The sequence below is a fragment of the Pundamilia nyererei genome, unplaced genomic scaffold (assembly GCF_000239375.1).
Source record: "Pundamilia nyererei isolate P.nyererei 1_Seehausen unplaced genomic scaffold, PunNye1.0 scaffold00214, whole genome shotgun sequence".
Taxonomy (NCBI): domain Eukaryota; kingdom Metazoa; phylum Chordata; class Actinopteri; order Cichliformes; family Cichlidae; genus Pundamilia; species Pundamilia nyererei.
Window position 1 is genome coordinate 251,383 of NW_005187615.1, and position 18,384 is coordinate 269,766.

Consider the following 18,384-nt stretch of genomic DNA (forward strand, 5'->3'; position numbering starts at 1 on the left):
GACATTTCGATGTTCAGCTGAGGACAAACACTCCATAAACCCATGATGAGGGTCGACTTGCAGAAAGCTATGACGAGCTAACAAGCAATCTCCAACATTCATATTCAGTCTTGCATCATCACTGCAGTGCTTATGATAAATGCATAGCGGTCAACATTGTTTCAGGCAGGTTACTGCTGCGAATGGGATTTATTGACTAAGTCATAGTTGTTTGTATGAATTAAAGAATAATTGTTTTTTCATGTGTAAGGTTTTTGATGAAAACAGTGCAGTAAAATCATAATGTTAAACCCTCTTGAACAGTTTGTAGGCAACGATTGACTGACTTTCTGCAACCTTCAAGTTGGTCTCATAAAAGCTGGCTAACTGTCACCCCTGTTAGCACAGCCCGAGAGGTGGACGAGACATGTCATCCCAACAAAATTTAAAATGTGTTTTGAGGCCCCTTAGTAGAGTGGCTGCCACTCTTTCTCATCCCCAGGCAGATTTAATGCCCAACACTACTCCAGAGAGCAATGTGCCCACCCCAGCACATCATGGGGTGTATTTCTGTCTTTCTCAAACTCTCTCTCTCTCTCTCTGTCTATGTGAAGGGACCCAGGTGAGGCTGTTATAGAGCTGAACCTTGAATTCCCTCCAGAATGTTTCTGTATATCAGAAGTTTGACCTCTCTGCTGTCCATTGAAGACATCTGAATAAGAATTATTACTGTAGGAATTTGTTTGCTTTACCTGAAACCATAATAAACTGTGTGTTCCTATCCTCAGAAATGCACATTCATTGCTTAAATAAATGTGAAAATTTTGAAATTGCATCTGTGAAACTTCGTGCATGGAGCAGTTTGCCTTTTACCGTAATTTAGTTTATAGTACAGGCAGGTTTAGCTGAAAAGGCTCTGCTCTTTTTTGGGAGTTCTCTACGAATTTGAATAGGAAAAACTGTTTAGCTTGTGAATCACTTATTTTTATTTGGAATAGTTTCCTCATTTTCTGAATGCTGGAAATGAATTGCCATCTTAATTTGACCAGAAAAGTCTGTTTCTGTCCTCGGAAATCACTTAAAGACGTACTATGTTTGAGAGTATTCTCACCTAATATACTCTTCTCTCTCTTTCTTTAGTCATCCCCCCACCACAGCCAATATTTTGTAATAACATTCTAACAACAGTTTCGTATTCAACAAAGGAACATATCCTGAAATCATAGCTAAATAATTAACTGATTAATCAAAATGTTCTGATTCTTTTATTGATAAAGGAAATTATTGCTATTTTCAGTCATGCTCTAATATGGTCACTGCCAGTAGCAACATTTAAAATTGCAGAAAAGATTGTGCCATTATTAAGAAAGCAGTCCGGAAGCCTTATGTTTTATTTAAACTACCAAATGCAAAACATTAAATATGCCAGCTACGTGCAGCCGTTGAGCTCATGCTGTTGATTTAGATGCATGGCAATACAAGTGTAATTCGAAATGCGTCACTGCCAGTATACCTGCTCTAAGTATTCACAGTAGTCCGTATTATCAACTAGGACAGGTATGATCTGTCAGTTAATCAGCTTTTCAAGTGTCAGAATTTATTATAGGTGTGATACAAATGTACTAGTACTAGTACACCTTTCATGTGTGACTAAGTGTGTGGTGGTAGACTACACTTTCTTACCATGTGACAAGTGTCCCTTTTTCCTGATGGTGAACATGGAAGTTCAGGGGAAAAAGAATATCAATATGGAAACATCGAACTGAGTCTGAGTGCACCTCTCCACTGCTGATTCTGTGTAGTCATCATTTAAACAGGATAGGGGGATAAATTTCATATTGACTGGCTGATTATACTCATTCAATTTGCAGTGATCAAACGGAAGGATGAGCTGTAGGCTTCGGTGACTGTATGGTTGCTGGGTTGGCAGCTCAAATAAAGCCTGAGGTGCCTCACATCTACCTGGAAGTCTCTGTGAGATGATGTGATTGTTGATGATGAGTATAGCTTTCAATCTATTGGCAGTCTTTCTTACTCCTGTGCCTGTTGCGGGCAAACTCATTTTGTAAACACCTCAAGAAAGTTATTCAGAGAGACAGGGGTTCTTACTCCATCCATCTGACTAAATAGCACTCTGACAAAGCTTTGGGTGTGTATTTTTTATAATGAGAGCTTCTTTCCATGATCCCAAACCACCTTTTGGCATTTCTGCCACAGTTATTTTGTATTTGATAATAAATAACCCCCACATAGTTACTTTATATTCTTAGAGCAAACAAGCCCATGGACTGTATACACCCGATGATCAATTGGCTACCAGTCTAATAGTCTGCAAATGTACAGTATTCAAATGAATGAGACTGTGCATCAGCCCGAAGCAGAACTGAGCTAATGATTTATGTCTGCTGGCACAGTGACTTCAGTGCAGCCCATTTCTCACCTTTCCATAACATTACCTATTATGGTTCCTCTCTACAACTATATGATAGGCAGTATGAGTAGAAGTACTTTGTTTCTGTATGCAGTAAAATTCTAAAAATCCCCACATGAATATTAAAACTTTCACAGAGGGCAAAAGATGTAATGTTTTAATCTGGAAAGGGTCAGAAGCAGTTATTTAGGTATTCATAATTCTGAATGGGCAAGTACTAATAATTAAAATTGTGTTCTGCTTAAAGTAAAATGTCATCCCTAATAAATAAAAAGAAAAAGCTATAATCGAAGCTGAAGGTAACCTTTATCTTCTCTTGATTTTCATGACTACTTAACGTTTAGTTTTCTGCAGGGTCAAGTACCAGTTCACCATGATGCTTACTGAGATATTAATATTATCACTCTTTTCATTCTTTCCTGGAAACCATTACCTAAATTAACAACTGTCACAAAAATTTAAAAAAGATAAGCGTTTTCTGTATTTCTGCCTTTATTAGTTACTGCAATTTAAATGTTAAAGTAGTTCAATAGCCAATGAGACTTATAGCTCTATAATATAGAGCCTGGGAGACATCATTATTGTGATAATGCCATATGTAACTCAACTCAATTTTACTCTTGGAAATAGTTAAAGCTGGCAAACTAGTTATGTATTGATCTGTGGTGCTAAACTGTGCAGGTTAGTTTAGCAGAACTATACAGCTCCATCTAGCATTAGACTATAATTATAATGCAGCATAGGTGTAACAAAACCACAGCAGGAGAGAACTCAAATGCAAACCACCAGTTGGGACAGATATCCAAAATGCTGGTCTTTTAATCCAGGCAGGCAGTGCATGCACAAGTGTTTATTACATCAAACACGTCCAGCAAGGTACCAGACACGGCAGAGACCAGAAACAAGCAAAAGGTTATACACGAAGAAATTGCAGTTTGCACGAGGTAGCACAGAACGTTCACTAGGAAAACTACAAACACTGGTGATGATGCACATATGAGGGAGAGAGAATTTTGACAAGGGAAAAGGGCAAGATGAATATGAATTATGAAACTGAGTCAAAGGTTGAAATTGAAAAAGGCAGTCTGGCAAGTGGGAGGGGAAGGACATTAGATATACACTGAGAAGACAAATTGGCTAACTAGAAACGGGTAGGAGAAATTAGACACAGGTGCAACTGGTGAGGAGAGGGCAAACAGCTGGAAAGGAAGAAAATCTAAGAGCGACAAGAACCTGAGAGACCAGGGGGTACAAAATAAAACAGGAAATCACTTGAACAAAAACCCAGAGCCATGCTTAAATTTAAAAATTCCAGTAGTCTGATGGCAGCTTTTGCCCCAGAGTCTTGCCCCAGAACACCAAAACATGCTCATGTGGTTTTATTGATGTATTTTGCTTCGTTTGGTGTCGCTTGACGCTTTCTCTGTGTGACTGGAAACCAAAGCATGGGAAAAAGGGACAAGTTTGCAGTTGGTGTGAATACAACCTAAACAAGATTGCAACTCGCATTTCCTTGTCAGCACTTTTAAAAGAAGCATTTAGTGTATCAAGATGCCGTTTTGTTTTTAATTGAGCCTAGATTAACATGTCTATGATAATCACCACCTTGATGATATCACCTGGTGATAAAATGTCTTAATTTTACCTAAATTGGTGCTTTACAGTTTTGACTTAACTTTGTCTATTTTTCTCACATAAGGCAGCATACGCTCTAAGCTTTCAGTTATGGCAAGCAAAAATAGTTTCGTTGAGGAGTTTGTTACAGTAAAAGAAATAATTGTAGGTCATATTTTGTTGAGTTTTAGATTTATTCTAAAAAATTATAACACTTGACATCTCTACATAAACTACATTTACCATTATTGGAACTTTGCAGCAATGCAACAGTGGTGGGATTTATTTATTCTACATCATTTGTTTTTTATTTGTTACACTCTGTGCCACCATTGTCTTTATGCCATTCTAATAGCGTCATTGTGTCACTATCTTGCAGGACTTTGTTGTGAACAAGCGAGTAATTGCAAAGTACTCATGTGACATACTGCTAATGGGCCCACTCAACAAAAAAAACAACAAAAAAAAAAACAAGCTGAAATGCTGTGTTGAGCTGTAAGAGGATATAGCGATTTGAAATATGAGTGAGGCAGAGAAAGAGACAGAGAAGGAGAGAAAAACCGTTGAGAACAAGATTGTTGAAACATGTTATTAAATTGATTGTGTGATATAGAGTGCACAGTGCTGTTGGTCTGAGGAGCTTGTGACCTTCAACAATGAGACCATTGATCAGGTGAGTGGAGATAGGAGACTTGACCACATGTACAATAGTCTGTCCTGCTAGTGGAGAACAAAGCACCGATAGACTGATTCATGCCATTACAGTTTTGTAATTGTTGCCAACTTTTTTGTTGCCCCAGTGGATTAATGCGGGGTACAAATTATTTAGATTTTTACTTTGATACTGTTCACTAACACAGCTGATGGATATGAATTTAATGAATGCTTTTTCGGTTATGGTGTATTTTCTTCATCACATGAATTTTGTTAAGTATAAAGCAGTTGTAGCAGTATCATTATTCTTATGACTTTGTATTAGCACTAAAATCAATCTGTACAAATTCACTTGTTGAAATGTGTTTCCAGTTTCCACCTTTTGTTGGATTACAGATATTAATACAGATGTTACAGACATTTCTGTCAAAGTGTAAAAAAATTAAATGCAATGGTCCTTGTTAACGATGCGCATATAAGAGAGAGCAAAAACACCAATACCAAAGCAGTTTTTGTTAATAATTCCTATATTAAATAAATGTGAATTTATCTGCTGTTGCAATTAAAGATAAAGACAGCTCTTTTTAAAATTAATTTAATAAAGAATATGACTCACTTGCTGTTAAATTCAGAAATTCAGCTTAGCTTCATAAAAATGTTATGCAAAGGGTTTCATTACTACCCATAAAAATCTGATATGTTTAAAATGTATCAGAACAATAATGTCCCAGTGGCAGACAAAACCTTACAACCACCTGTTGTGCAGGTTATTTCAATGACAATGAACTTAATCTAAAATAAAGTTAGGGTTGAGTGCACCGTAAGTTATGTGTTTTGTTAACCGGTCAGTCCAAAGTTGTTTCTCTTGGACTGCAACAGAAGATATTTTTAATATGTCCCCACCTTCTACTAACACTAAGATGCATGCCAACTTTTTTGCCCATTATTCAAAATCAGCTTTTCTTTCCCCCAGTATAGGCCGATTGAGGATAACACTGCATTAATACTTGATTGTGTTTTTTAATTGAGGACGAGAAAACAAAGGAAGACCTGAGCACGAGGCAGCAGTTTGGGTTGGTCTCAGCTGCATTTTCGAGTCACGCTGCCACCAGTGTTCCATACAAGCATGGAGCTGTTGCTTTTTTTAGCGCCTGCTTTCCAGTTTGCAATGCTCTATTAGACAGAATGTCCATCTGCCAATATATTCAAAATGCACAGCGCAGGGTATTAACATGCCCTTGGAAAAAAGGGTTTGGCTCTGTAGGGCAAGCATTTCCATAAATCGCAGCAGAGGCAGTTTTATTACAGGTTGTAAATAGAAGTCTCTGCCATATTTTATGACAGCCATCACTAACTCATTCTGATTCTTATTACCTCTCTGTTCTTTGACTTGCAGGACCATTCATAGACACATTCTGTGCACAAGTTTATGCGGCATAAAGGATTGATTGTAAAGGAATTTATTCCCAGTGTAATTGCGCCTTTAGCTTGAGCTACACTTTTGTCTTCAGCTGCTGTTTTCACGTGCATTTTAACAGGACCAGGCACTTTTTACACATAAAATTTTCATACGGATGCCATATGTACATATGTACTAGGAAATTGATTGAAGAGCCATCAAGTACAATATGTTATGAATGCAGGGAACACAGTGATTAGATTACAGATTATTAAATCTACATTGGGCTTGAAGGGAAAAGTGACTGTTTGATTTTTACTGAAATGATATTACTATAAAGCACTTTATTGTATAGGGATAATTGTTTGTGTAATTTTGTGATTAAGAATGAGCATGACCTTTAATTAAAATTAAACTACAATATCTAGTCTTGTTAGACACTGTGCCCTTGCATTTATAATTTTTACGCTGATAAGTCATCAGCCAGACCAGCCAGGCTCATACATATGTGCATTGCAAATATATTTGCTAATCGTTTTTTAGAAGCACTCCACTTTTCTAGTCTAGCTTGTTTACTTATTTGAATTGGCTGGCAGAGCCATAATCAGCTTATGATCTTTATCATTTTGTTGCCAGGAGCGATACTGAGATTATTGCTCTATTCAAGTATGGTGATTTGTTGACCATAATCTATACGTTTTAGTGAAAATATTAACAAAAAGAGAGTGGCATGACTTTCTCAGCTTTGCTATCTCAGTACAGTTGAATTTAAAAATTAGGGAAAGGGCAACATTCAGCTGCTCAAAGAAGAACAGCTCTACCACTGATTATTTGATTGTTGTTGCTCTGATTCTAGCGAATTATAATTAGAATGTTGATCATTTCCCAGAAGTTAGCAGTGCAGGGGAAATAATAATTTTAGTGCTGCGTTTCAAGAGAGGAAAGCAACAAAATCTCTTCCATTATAGACTTCCAAACTACACCCCTGTTTTGTGCTGGGACACACATGGGTGGAGTGAATGGGGATGGATGGCTGGATTAGGAATGCCGGGAGCGAGTAGATTATCCAGTATCTGGGCAGGCAGATGCGCAGAGAAGAAAATGACTACACAAAGAGCCAGATCTCCATCAGGGGATCAATTCATGGTGCTCGGTCTGTCACTTCCTGTGAAAAAGCAAATTTCATGGTGTGTTTTTCACAAGGCCAGCTCTGAAAATAAACATCACAAAGACAGTTTCTCGCTCTCTGTCTCACTCGTTTCCTCTGTCCTCCTCCCTGTCCCCACTTCAGCTATTTCTGCTCCACACTCACCTACCACATTCTTGGAGTAATAAAATGTGCAATCAAATATGCACACATGCACAGTTACACTTGAGACACATGACCACATGCGTGCTGTAACCTATATTTGCTGAGTATGGTGAATGCCGGTGTGTAAATTTTTTAAGAGGTTTAGCCAGCAAGAGCTGGAATGAGCATTGCTGTTGGCTGAGTTTCTCAGCCTGGGGCCCCTTGCTTTGCTCCCCCATTTCGCCCAGTAGAGCTTCGTCCTTATCGCTGTCCTGCACCCCATCACTGCTGAAGCTGGGTTCCTTTCCTGCTTGACCACATTTATCCAGGGGGCTCTTGTCTGGGGGTGATAAGCTGTTAGACTTACCAGTATGGACGTTGGGGTTCCCACATCCTCTCCTTCACTCCACTCTACAACTCTTTACTTCTTTCACAGTAGCGAGGACCGTTTTGGGGACACTACCCAATTCAACAATACTTTCACACTTAATTTTTTTCCTGCTTTGGCTATTACACACTGCACAGGTTCCACTCTCATCCCACTTATCCCATCTCTTTCTTTCCTCGTCTTTCTTGTGCTAATGTGATAAAGCACCTAAAAGTGAATGAAACAAAAACTACTTTCAGTGATTAGTTGTAATGAACACATTGTGATCATATTGTTCAGGTACTCAAATTTGTATCTGTGTGACAACAGATTGCGCAGACCCCACCTTTTTGGGTTCTGAAGGCATGCACAGTTTGTCTTGAGTTATTTTCCTGTGAAGTTTGCATTCAGCACTTTCTCACGTAGTTTAAAGTCTTTGTCAAATTTCTTGTGTGGTTGTGTCATTTTGCTGTGTTTAAAGGGGATTGTGATGGGCAGAAGCCTTGGTTTTATAAATATTTAAAAATAGGGGGAAAAAAGACTCCTCGTCTTTGTTGTAGTGTGATGAGTCCCTTGCTTAGTATGGGAATGAGAGCTGTAATTACAGCCTTAAAAGTGACAGTCAGTGTTTTCAAGGTTCTTGCTATCCAGCCTTGGGTTAAAAGCAGCAAAGCCATGTGACACAATCTCTAACAAGTTGTCAGTGTAGACCACTTTCTATTTAGCACAAGCCATACCACATCCTTCATGTGTTTTCAGGTTGTCCTCCACTAACCGCTGGCATTGGAGTTACTTGTTGCTTAGGCTTGCCAGCTTCATTTAAATTTGGAGCCCAAGGAACCATCCCAGGCTTTTTATGTGTAAAAAGAATAATCTCTGAGTATTACTGCTTAACAAAAAAAGCTCCAGGCATTTGATGAAAAAGTACTGCTTAGAAGCGTAGACATGCAACTAGATTTATTGTGGTATTACAGTTTGAGTTTGCCTTTTCTAGTCCCAATTTGCTTTTGTAATTTTATATCTCAATTAACAGGAGACTGTCGTACTTTAAATGATGTACTTTAGTTATTGTCTAATAGCCCGTAGAGAGACAAACATTGCACTTGTTTATTTCTCATTGGAAATGTGTATTGCCAACATTGTAACGAGATGTTACAAACACATGCTCCTGCTGGTGTCATCTCTTTTCTCGTGTGCAGGGAGCTTAATTATAGTTCTTCGTGTTGTTGCAGGTTGTTATGAAGAGAAAGCGAGATAGCGTGAAGAAATGGGAAAAGGAGAGGGTAAACCATTAAAGACTGTGTGCAGATTCAGAATGTTAATTTGGGCTGTGTATAAAAAAAATTATGGACTTGATCATGGGTTTCCTCAGAAGCTGTAATTAGGACATTAAAGCCATGGTGTGTGTACGACAGCCTGTTCTCACTCCCCACTTGTGAAGTACTTGTTTTATGAACTTGGAAGCATACTGACCTTGGAGCTTTGAGATATCTAATATCTTGATCAGCTACACACCACCAAATATTCAGAATAATCTGTTTATCTACTTAAGATTTAGTATTTTTGTTTTTATCTGTGTGTCTGCTTAATTTAGGCACGTACTGGAGGACCTGCGGTTTTTACAATTCTTTTAACTTAATTGTTAAAAGCTATACTGTAGAATACAGAAACTAGTTTCTTTATCTCAGTGAGCAAAATCGCTAAAATCATCAAGTGTAAGTTGTAGTTTTTGGGCCTATGGAGTCTAAAGCTGATGTGATCAGCTGTTTGCCCAGTCAATAAAAAGACAATCCAGTCACTTAATCTTTATTAGCTGTTTGTGAAGAGAAAATGGCAAATGTCCTCAGGTTTGGGCTTGCTGCTTTTTTCAGTTTTATGCAACACTGAATCAAAATATTTTTGTGTTTCGGACTGTTGATGGGGCTGACCGTACGCTTTGGAGGTGTCACTTTTGCTACTTAGTTTTAAATATTTCAACCCAAAAAAAATGTAAGCATTGCAAAAAATAAGAATAAAAATGTAGCTGCTTAGGTTTCAGATTGATTGAAAGATTTAGTTTGACTTCATCAGCAATGTTTCCGGGATGTCTGTCACAGCTTTTCTGAAGAGCTGTCACTAAAGGGGTGGGACAAGAGGTGAAATCCCTACAAATTCCCTACCAGAGTGCTCCTTGGTGATCCCTCCTCTTTTCTATCTGTTCTTCTTGCTCCTTTTGCCCTTTAGATCCCTAGACCTTTACATTCTCAACGGAGAAACAGTCTCCATGCAAATTCCCTGCATCTCAACAAATATGGACCTTGTTCCTCTTCTGTCACCTTTTCTCACCATGCTCCTGTGTGCTGTTTACGGTATCAGACAGCCTCAGTCAAACACACCCACGGAAACTCCTTGCCACAGCGCTGAAGGTGGATTGTGCTCCTACCTCTTGTTTTCTCTACAATGTGAAGCTCTAAGCCAAAGACAGAGCTCAGAGGAATGAATTCCTCGTGAAACCCAGAGTGAGGAGAGCAGGAAATAATTCAGCAGCAGCTCCAGCAGCAGCATCAGCATCGATAGTGGTGGCAGCAGTGAGCGTGAGAGAGACGGAGAGAGAGGGAGTGTATGTGTGTGTGAGAGTGTGTGAGCAAGCTTGAGTGAGAGCGAGTTCCTATGCACTGAGCCGAGCGTAGCTGAGCCGTGCCGTCGCATGGCAAGCTGTGTGTTCCCCTTTGGTTCCCGCGCGCTCTGATCAGGCAGAGCTTACAGAAGGGAGAGATGTGGCTTCACTCGGATCTCCAGCGTCAGTGAAGACCAGCACCCAGCCGGGGCATCACACAGCAGCATGGTAGGACTAGAGACCCACTGCTGACACCAGCGTGACTGATGATGACAGCCCACGCGTGGGTTACCATGCGCCACAGCCGCGCCGCTCTAGGAGAAAACACAGCCATGTGAAAGTGACTCGGCTGCCAGCAACTCTTGGACATGTTTTCCAGGGCAAAGTCTGGATTTCTTTCTGTTTTGAACTTGTTTGTTTTTCTCTTGGTGCTGTCTGGCTGCCCCGAACTCACCTATCAGGCAAGGACTAAAGGCAGATGGAACAAGGGGGGTAAGTCATGATGGGCAACCGTGATTTCGATTTATTTTGATTATTAATTGGAAAATTGGAGTAGTGTCATTGAACTGACCTATACCAGGATATTTTATAAATGAGACATTGGACATTTGACTGTGATCTTGTGTGGGATAGTGTTAAAATCTCATCACAGACTGACGTTGCCTTTAAACACATTTGGAATAATACAACTGTGGATTTAACTGTCATGCTTCTTTTGCAATAACACACTCTGGTAGAAGTGTGTGCAAAGAAAGTTTACCCTTTTTTTTTAACACAGAACAAAGTGATGACCGCTTACAACCACAGAATGGTAGCTCCCAACTTTTCAGAGCTAGCCATTGAATCGCTGTCCAACACAGAGGTTAACATTTTTCATAGATGGGATGTTATTTTAACTGTCTACCTGTGATCTTTTAGATTTTTAAAGATCTAGCTTGAAATCCCTTCACATACACGCACACCCTTCTGTCTCCGTGTGGCGAAGGTGTGTTGCGTGAGATCACATTTATCTTTGCACCCTGGAATGTTTGGTTGGCAGGACATGCCACCGGTGTCTTAGAACTGTGATTTTTGGTTTAAAGACTTAGATCACTAGTCTTGAGGGGAGGTGTAAATAATTCATCTCAGCCCCTCCGTGGGAGCGGTCCTCTCGCCTCTCTTGTAGCATTTAATCCCCTTTGTCGGATTAAAGGAACCTCTAATCTTAGTGCTAGTGCTCAGCGAGAAGGCTGAGAGATGCTCCCTGCAGCCTATCGGCATTGTTAGCACTCAAGGCTCATGCTCAGTGGGTGTGTGTCTTCAAAGAGGCAGTGTCACCACTGTGATCTATGTAATGATTCCTTGTTACTTTGCTCTTTTTCTGCCTCACCCACTCTCCACTTAAAATTTCTTGAAATCCAGCTCTTTCACACCCACCTTGTACATGAACTTCTCACTGAGATGCATCATTAGCACCCAGCAGTTCTAAATTAATGACTTGGACCAAGCTTTCAGGTCACTAATACACATTTTTAAAAGAATATTAGGTAATGAAAGAATTTCTCTTTCCATTTCCAGTGCCTCTCACGTAAGCCGCTCTACATATTCACCGTTTAATTTTTCACAGTTTCAGCTATTGGTGTATTTTCAGCCCAGTTTTGAATCACTTGAAATGATAAAGTGTGCTTAAGAGTAGAGCTTGATATATTTTTTTTTTTTTTGCAAATATGAATTAGCAATCAGTAAACCAAGAGTAAAAGCAGTTACAGTATGAAATCCCAGCTATCACTGGCCTCTGGTGAAATGGAGGGCAGTGACCTCCCTCGGTGTAATTAGACCATAAACTCCATCCCTATCTGTGCACTGTTGAACAAATCATTCCACAGGCTTGCTCTTAATTTTAACCTTGGTGGCTTAAACCAGTAGTTTTGTGACAAAAAAAACTAATGTTTCTTCATATTTAAGATAAGATATGTGTGGAGTTAAGAAATGTTTATGGATGCTGTTTCATTTGCTGTAAAGATACTAGTTGTGTGTAATTTTGTGTACGTCATTTGTGTACCATCACAGTGTAGCTGGATTTCTCACACGATCATATAATTTGCCAGAATTATTTAGGTTGTCAACATTTACCCTGCTGTTACTTATAGCTAACAGTCCTTTGGAAAAACGTGTGCACACTGCATAGTTTTATATGTTCAGACTGAGTTTCCTGTTACAAAAATACAGCATGAGCAAAATATAAAATGATATAAAAAACATCAAAAAAACATCAAAATGACCCAATACATTGAGGTTATTGGCCACCCAATATCTTATGAATGTCAGACACTCGCCATCCACCTTCCAGAGGAATGAAAGCTGTTTATAGAAATTTGGATTCCACTAGGGGCAAGTTGTCACAGTGGAAAGGTGATCAAAACTCTCATAGAAATATCTCAAAGCACTTCTGTAATCTAAGGAGACTGGCTCCCATATTGTGATATCTCACTCCATGAGCTTTGAAGCTCCGCTGAAACACCACTGCTACTGTTTTTGAGTGAAGGAAAAAAAAAGACTATAATATTTCTCTGCCTCCTGTGATAAGTGGAAAAAGACTTGCGTTGCGTTGATTTGGGTTGCATTGTACTGTAAAGGTTGGCAACTGAAAGAAATGTACTGATATAAAACTGAAAGTCTGTAAGTTAGAACTTCCAACAAGAAAGTCCATCCATCCATCCATCCGCTTATCCTTTTCAGGGTCACGGGGGGCGCTGGATCCTTTCCCAGCTGTCACTGGGCGAGAGGCGGGGTACACCCTGGACAGGCCACCAGTCTGTCGCAGGGCTAACACACAGAGACAGACAACCATTCGCACTCACATTCACTCCCGCATTCATACCTATGGGCGATTTAGACTAATCAATTAACCTGTCCCCACAAACTGCATGTCTTTGGACAGTGGGAGCAAGCCGGAGTGCCTGGAGGGAACCCACGCAAACACGGGGAGAACATGCAAACTCCACACAGAAAGACCCCGGCCTGATGGTGGAATTGAACTCAGGACCTTCTTTCTGTGCGGCAACAGCACTAACCACCGTGCCACCAAAAGAAAATCCATTTATCTATAAAATTACAGCAGAAAAACTTGCATTGCATATTTTTTTCTGTCAAATTTCAAACGGACTCGAGCATCGGGCTTTGCTTTGCAGCTCAGCGTGGCTGTAGTCGATATTAGAGGTGCGAGCTTCTTCCCACAGATTGATGTCTTAGTCAGTGGTATTCTTTGGTTGTTGCTTTAATCGTTTACCTTAAAGGTAAGAGTAGTTAACCCTACCTGCTCGCATGCCACTGATGGGTATTTCACTTGTCATTCCTGCAAGTTGCTAAATTTCTTTGTTAATTCATCCATTGATCACCACATGACCTCTAATCTCTTTCTAAAGGTCTATCATATTTTAGACATAGGTACAAGCTAGATATGATAACTTATAAAACAACCTTTATCTTTATCTATATGTTGCGTTGCTTTTATCTGTTCTGACATCTGACTTCAAAGGTAAAAAGAACACAGACTATTCCCGACTGCCAACTAGCATTATGACAGAAGAATGTGACAGAAGTGAAGGCTTTTTGTAGACACATATTACTAGTAACTTTTAGCAGGATTTTGAGATCAAATCAGAACTGGTTGGTCCGACTTGTTAAAAAATCTTAAATCAGTGTTGTCCAATAAAACTGCAGTCGGAGCATCTTTCAGCCATCTTTCCGCAGCCTGGTTTGTGCTGACGGTGTTTAGCCATTTGATTAACACCATGTGTACAAGGTGTGCTGCTGTGTAGGTAAAAATCAATGGTTAAACATTATTTGCTTTCATCCAATCTCAAGAGAGTGCTTGTTCTGAGTGTCTTGTGATCAGGAAAGATTCCACTTACTTCCTATCCACGATGTCTGACACGACACTGGAGAAAATCCAACAAATTACTGTTCCTTCATATTCTTACACCACCCTGCAGAGACATCCTCCATAACTAATATCACACAGGCACCCAGATCAGGGACAGTAGAGATTGAACTGAGCCCAGCAGTGGGGGAGAAATCCAATTGAATGTATTACAATCCCACCAAACTACAATAAATGGAAATGTGAAGACAGTACCAGGTGGAGAGAAGCCTGGCTGTGTTAACACAAAGCTATGAAGACAAATGATATTTGGAATACTCCAGGTTTAGAGACGGGGTCACTTTTTGTAATGTTTTCAAAAACTGATTTACTAAATGGGGGGCCTGCTGAGGTGGTCAGCGATGAACACACATTAGAGAAATAACACACACTCCAACAACAGAGTATCTCTGGCGTCTGGGATGATAGTGAGAGTATCAGATTTATAGAGCAAGAGAGGAGATGGGGAATTAATATCATCACTTCCTACTCACACAGGAATAATATGTAGCCTACAGATCAACAGCACAAATTGCTTGCTTTATCACTGTGTTTGCACATGCTCTGCTTCATAACTGTGCATTTAGTAAGTGCCGGTCAAGGCCGATCAGTCCATTAGAAACAATAAAGCGATCATCTGAAAACGTTGCATACAAAACAAAATTAGCCAAACAAAATGACCTTTTTACAGATTTATGTAGGTAGGCACCCTAGTTTTAACAGACACGCGCTGTTATGGGATAATTTGTCTGTTTTGCACATATCAAATTCATACATTCAAATTATGAAAATACACGTTCATACCTTACTGACATGACACTGGGATATGGATAAATCAGCTTCTATCAAGAAAAAATGACGCATCACTGCATAGGGATGGTAAATACGTTAGAGGGTAAAGTATACAACTGGAGCCTGAAATATCACCTAATGACCAACCACCAGTGACAAAACAGGAAATGATTTCCATTAAAATCGGATAGGTGCATTAGTGTTCTTACTTTTAGAGTAGTTAAATGTCCCAGGAATCCACAGGGTAGAGGCTTCTGGCACAGTTTGACCTGCGTGCAATGTGGATGGAGAAGATTAGAAAGTCTTGCTCCAGCAAGTTACTGCAAGTTTATTGTTCAAAGGATGTGTTGCAGCTTGTGGCCAGACAAAAAAAGAAAAAAAAGAATTACTCCTCTCTCATATACTTACACTACCTACTCTATAAATCAACCCTTTTCCAGACATTTCCGCTAGAGAAATCAGACACGGGCACATCAGTGGGCTGAGCATAGAGATGCATTTTGTAGTGTTTCCTTTTCCCCCACATCTTTGAAATCACAGCTCATGCAAACTTTGTCTCTGTTGGCTTGCTCACAGTTATGAATAGAGTCAAATCACAAATACTCCCCGAAAGTTTAATAGTTATTCTTTATTTACTACCGACAGCCACCACATTTAACAGCTCAGTTATAAGGCAGAGCTCAGCTGACTATTCAGCAGCAGAGACTGCCCGATGTTGTCATGTTTATGCTGTTTACCACAGTTCATGACCTCAGTATAGCATTTCCATACGAATTTGATAGAAAGAGAAGCATTTATTTTTGAAGGTAACAAAAGTCAGTAGTATGAATAATAGATGATAGTATTGAAAAAAAAATGCTTTATGTTGGTACTGTAGTAGATTTAGTCTTCCGTTTTCCTCAGAATTGGGTGTATTTTTTGTGAACCAGTCTTTATGTAAAATTGCTATTAATGGATATGCCTGAACCCCCAATGTGCCAGTCATGCTGTGGCCCTAGCAGGAAGTCAGAGCTGGCTGCAGGGATAGAAATATTATACAAACTAATGGGGGGAAAATTAGGCAACAGCCTGACAGGAAAATTAAATCACTGTCATTATTTTTACAATTAATAAGCTTTGACTTGTGTCTTGGGGCAGGGAACACATGAAGGACTCTCACGGAACAAGCAAAAAAAAATTAAATAAATAAAAATCACTCACTATCTGTTCCTGTGACGTTTTGCTGACATTCTGTGACTCAGTTTGATTTCATTATAGAGATTTCTCAGAACAGTTTTCACCCTCTCGTGTATGCTAATGTGAAAATGTAGGCCGAATTTTCAGTTCTGCTAAACACTTGATTTTATTTTAGAAAAAAAAAATGCTTACAAGACAGCCAAGCAAGTACATCTGTAATGAGTGAAGTAGCTCTCCTAATTACGCAATCATGAAAAAGGCTCAAAAGGCAAAAAAATATGCCTGCTGTTTCTTGTTCATTCCAATTAGATCATTAAGCTGTGTGCCACTGCAAGTTCAGAAGAATCGTTTTCTCAAATGTACTTGCCTTATGTACGCCTACATGTGGTTAGGAAAAAAAAATGCATTTGTACAAGCTGAAAAGTGTGGGCGAGATTACAGATACAGTGGTAACAGGATTGAGTCAACATTAGGTAAATGTTGTTGCTACCCAGTTTAGAGTGTTAGAGGGTTGATGATAAATGAAAGCAAAGAAAATTATTATTTTATGCGTTCCGACGCTGCTTTCTTTACTGTAATGTATTTTTTTTAACATAAAGCATACAATAACAAACATACACACACAAAGGTAAAAAATTCAACATTGTTATTGAAATGCAAATTTTAGAAGTAAATATATAAACACATCTATCGCTGTTTTAATTTGTGATTGTGTGGGTGTCACAATTTGTCGTGCAGTATGTGTTTATTTATATTATCTAACAATCTTTGTGTTGTGACTCATCGGGTTGTAATGAGGGACTGAGGCTATTCATTTATAGATAGGCCAGTGTTTTTTCTCTCTTCTGTGTGAATAGGAGTTTGTCTCACTGTAGTTCGGCCTTCAGACGAACACAGAGCTTGTTTTGAACCTTCACCTTTCTTTCACCATTTTTCTTTTTTTATTGATGGGTTTTTATGCCACGAATCTTGTTGCAAGAAAATTGCCCGCTTTTGTCACTGATTTGGCTTTTCTTTTTACACCTATGGGAACAGAAGGATCAGGAAAATTGTAATCTTTTAATGCTTGTATGGGTGTTTTGAAAATGATTTTACAGGTTAAATACAGTTAGGTAAAGACAGAAAAAGGTAAGGACATTTGTGGGATAATAGAATTCAATAGTAATATTCAGTTATCTGTCATTCCCATTTTGGTATGGTTTAAATAACATGTATGAAAATGTGCCACTAATTTTGCTAATGTGACTTTGGCTGCCAATCAAAATAATAATCCATCTGTCTGATTAAGTCATCTAAATATTATGCAATTAAATATGTCAGTCCCTGTGTTGTTGTTACCCCTAGCTATCTTAAACTTTTAAGTGAAGGGGTTTATCATTTTTGATAAACCTGAGGAAGATTATTTACTGTGGACAATTACAAAGGAAGAGGCAGTGAAATAACTAATTCTGTAAATGGGTAAAGTGTCATCACTGTACTTATTGCTCTTTTGCCACTTGCCATGTAAACAGCTTAGCTTAATTTCCACATTCTAGTCTTCCAATGAAGCTGACTTCTAATAGCAGAAGAAATTACACAGTACAATGACAGTGTTTGTGAGTAAATTTCACACCGTAAATATGACAGCTTAGCTTGACGGATAGAAGAGGGCACATTTTATACAGATCCTTTCACCCTGTCGTTATCTGACTTGGCTACAGCCACGTTGCAGAGTATCTGCTTGATCACATGTGAAGATGGTCCAACTATAATAGTGTATGCATGATTGCTTTACTGCACACAATATCCTTTCCTCTTGCATCTCGCTCTCTCGCTAGCTTGGTCTCTAGAGATGATGATGGCTATGATGTGATGATTGTGACGAAACGCAAGTTTTGCTGTTTAAACTTTGGATTTAAATATTGTATTGCAGCAGAAAAACTGTGCTAGTCAGCAGAGAGTGTGGAGAGAGTGTAACGCCTTACTGTTCAAGGTAATTGTATTGTAGGGATTCTTTATTATTTCTTTGGAAATGTCAGGAGCTAAGCTCTAACATCAGAGTCTCTGGCCAATTGAATTTTTCTACTGTTGCCAGGAAGATGACGCTGTCACGGTCAGAAACAGGAATCCTTCACAAAGCATGTCAGTAGACAGAACTACATCTCAGTAAGCTTTTCTTTCTTTCTTTCTTTCTTTCTTTCTTTC

The 18,384-nt window shown here is 39.1% G+C and overlaps 1 protein-coding gene across 9 annotated transcripts in view; it reads left to right on the forward strand.

Annotated features, from left to right (window-relative positions):
• Positions 1-10,041: 10,041 nt before the first annotated feature.
• Positions 10,042-18,384, forward strand: part of robo2 (roundabout, axon guidance receptor, homolog 2 (Drosophila)) — a 258,827-nt gene continuing 250,484 nt past the window's right edge. For 3 of the 9 annotated variants that reach the window (XM_005748121.2, XM_005748128.2, XM_013914657.1), the window contains exon 1: positions 10,043-10,823. In XM_005748121.2, coding sequence (XP_005748178.1) covers positions 10,700-10,823 — 124 coding nt within the window. In that variant the 5' untranslated portion in view covers positions 10,043-10,699. Of the gene's footprint in view, positions 10,824-18,384 lie in introns of all 9 variants that reach the window. The other 6 variants (XM_005748124.1, XM_005748122.2, XM_005748123.2 and 3 more) reach the window with 4 other exon arrangements.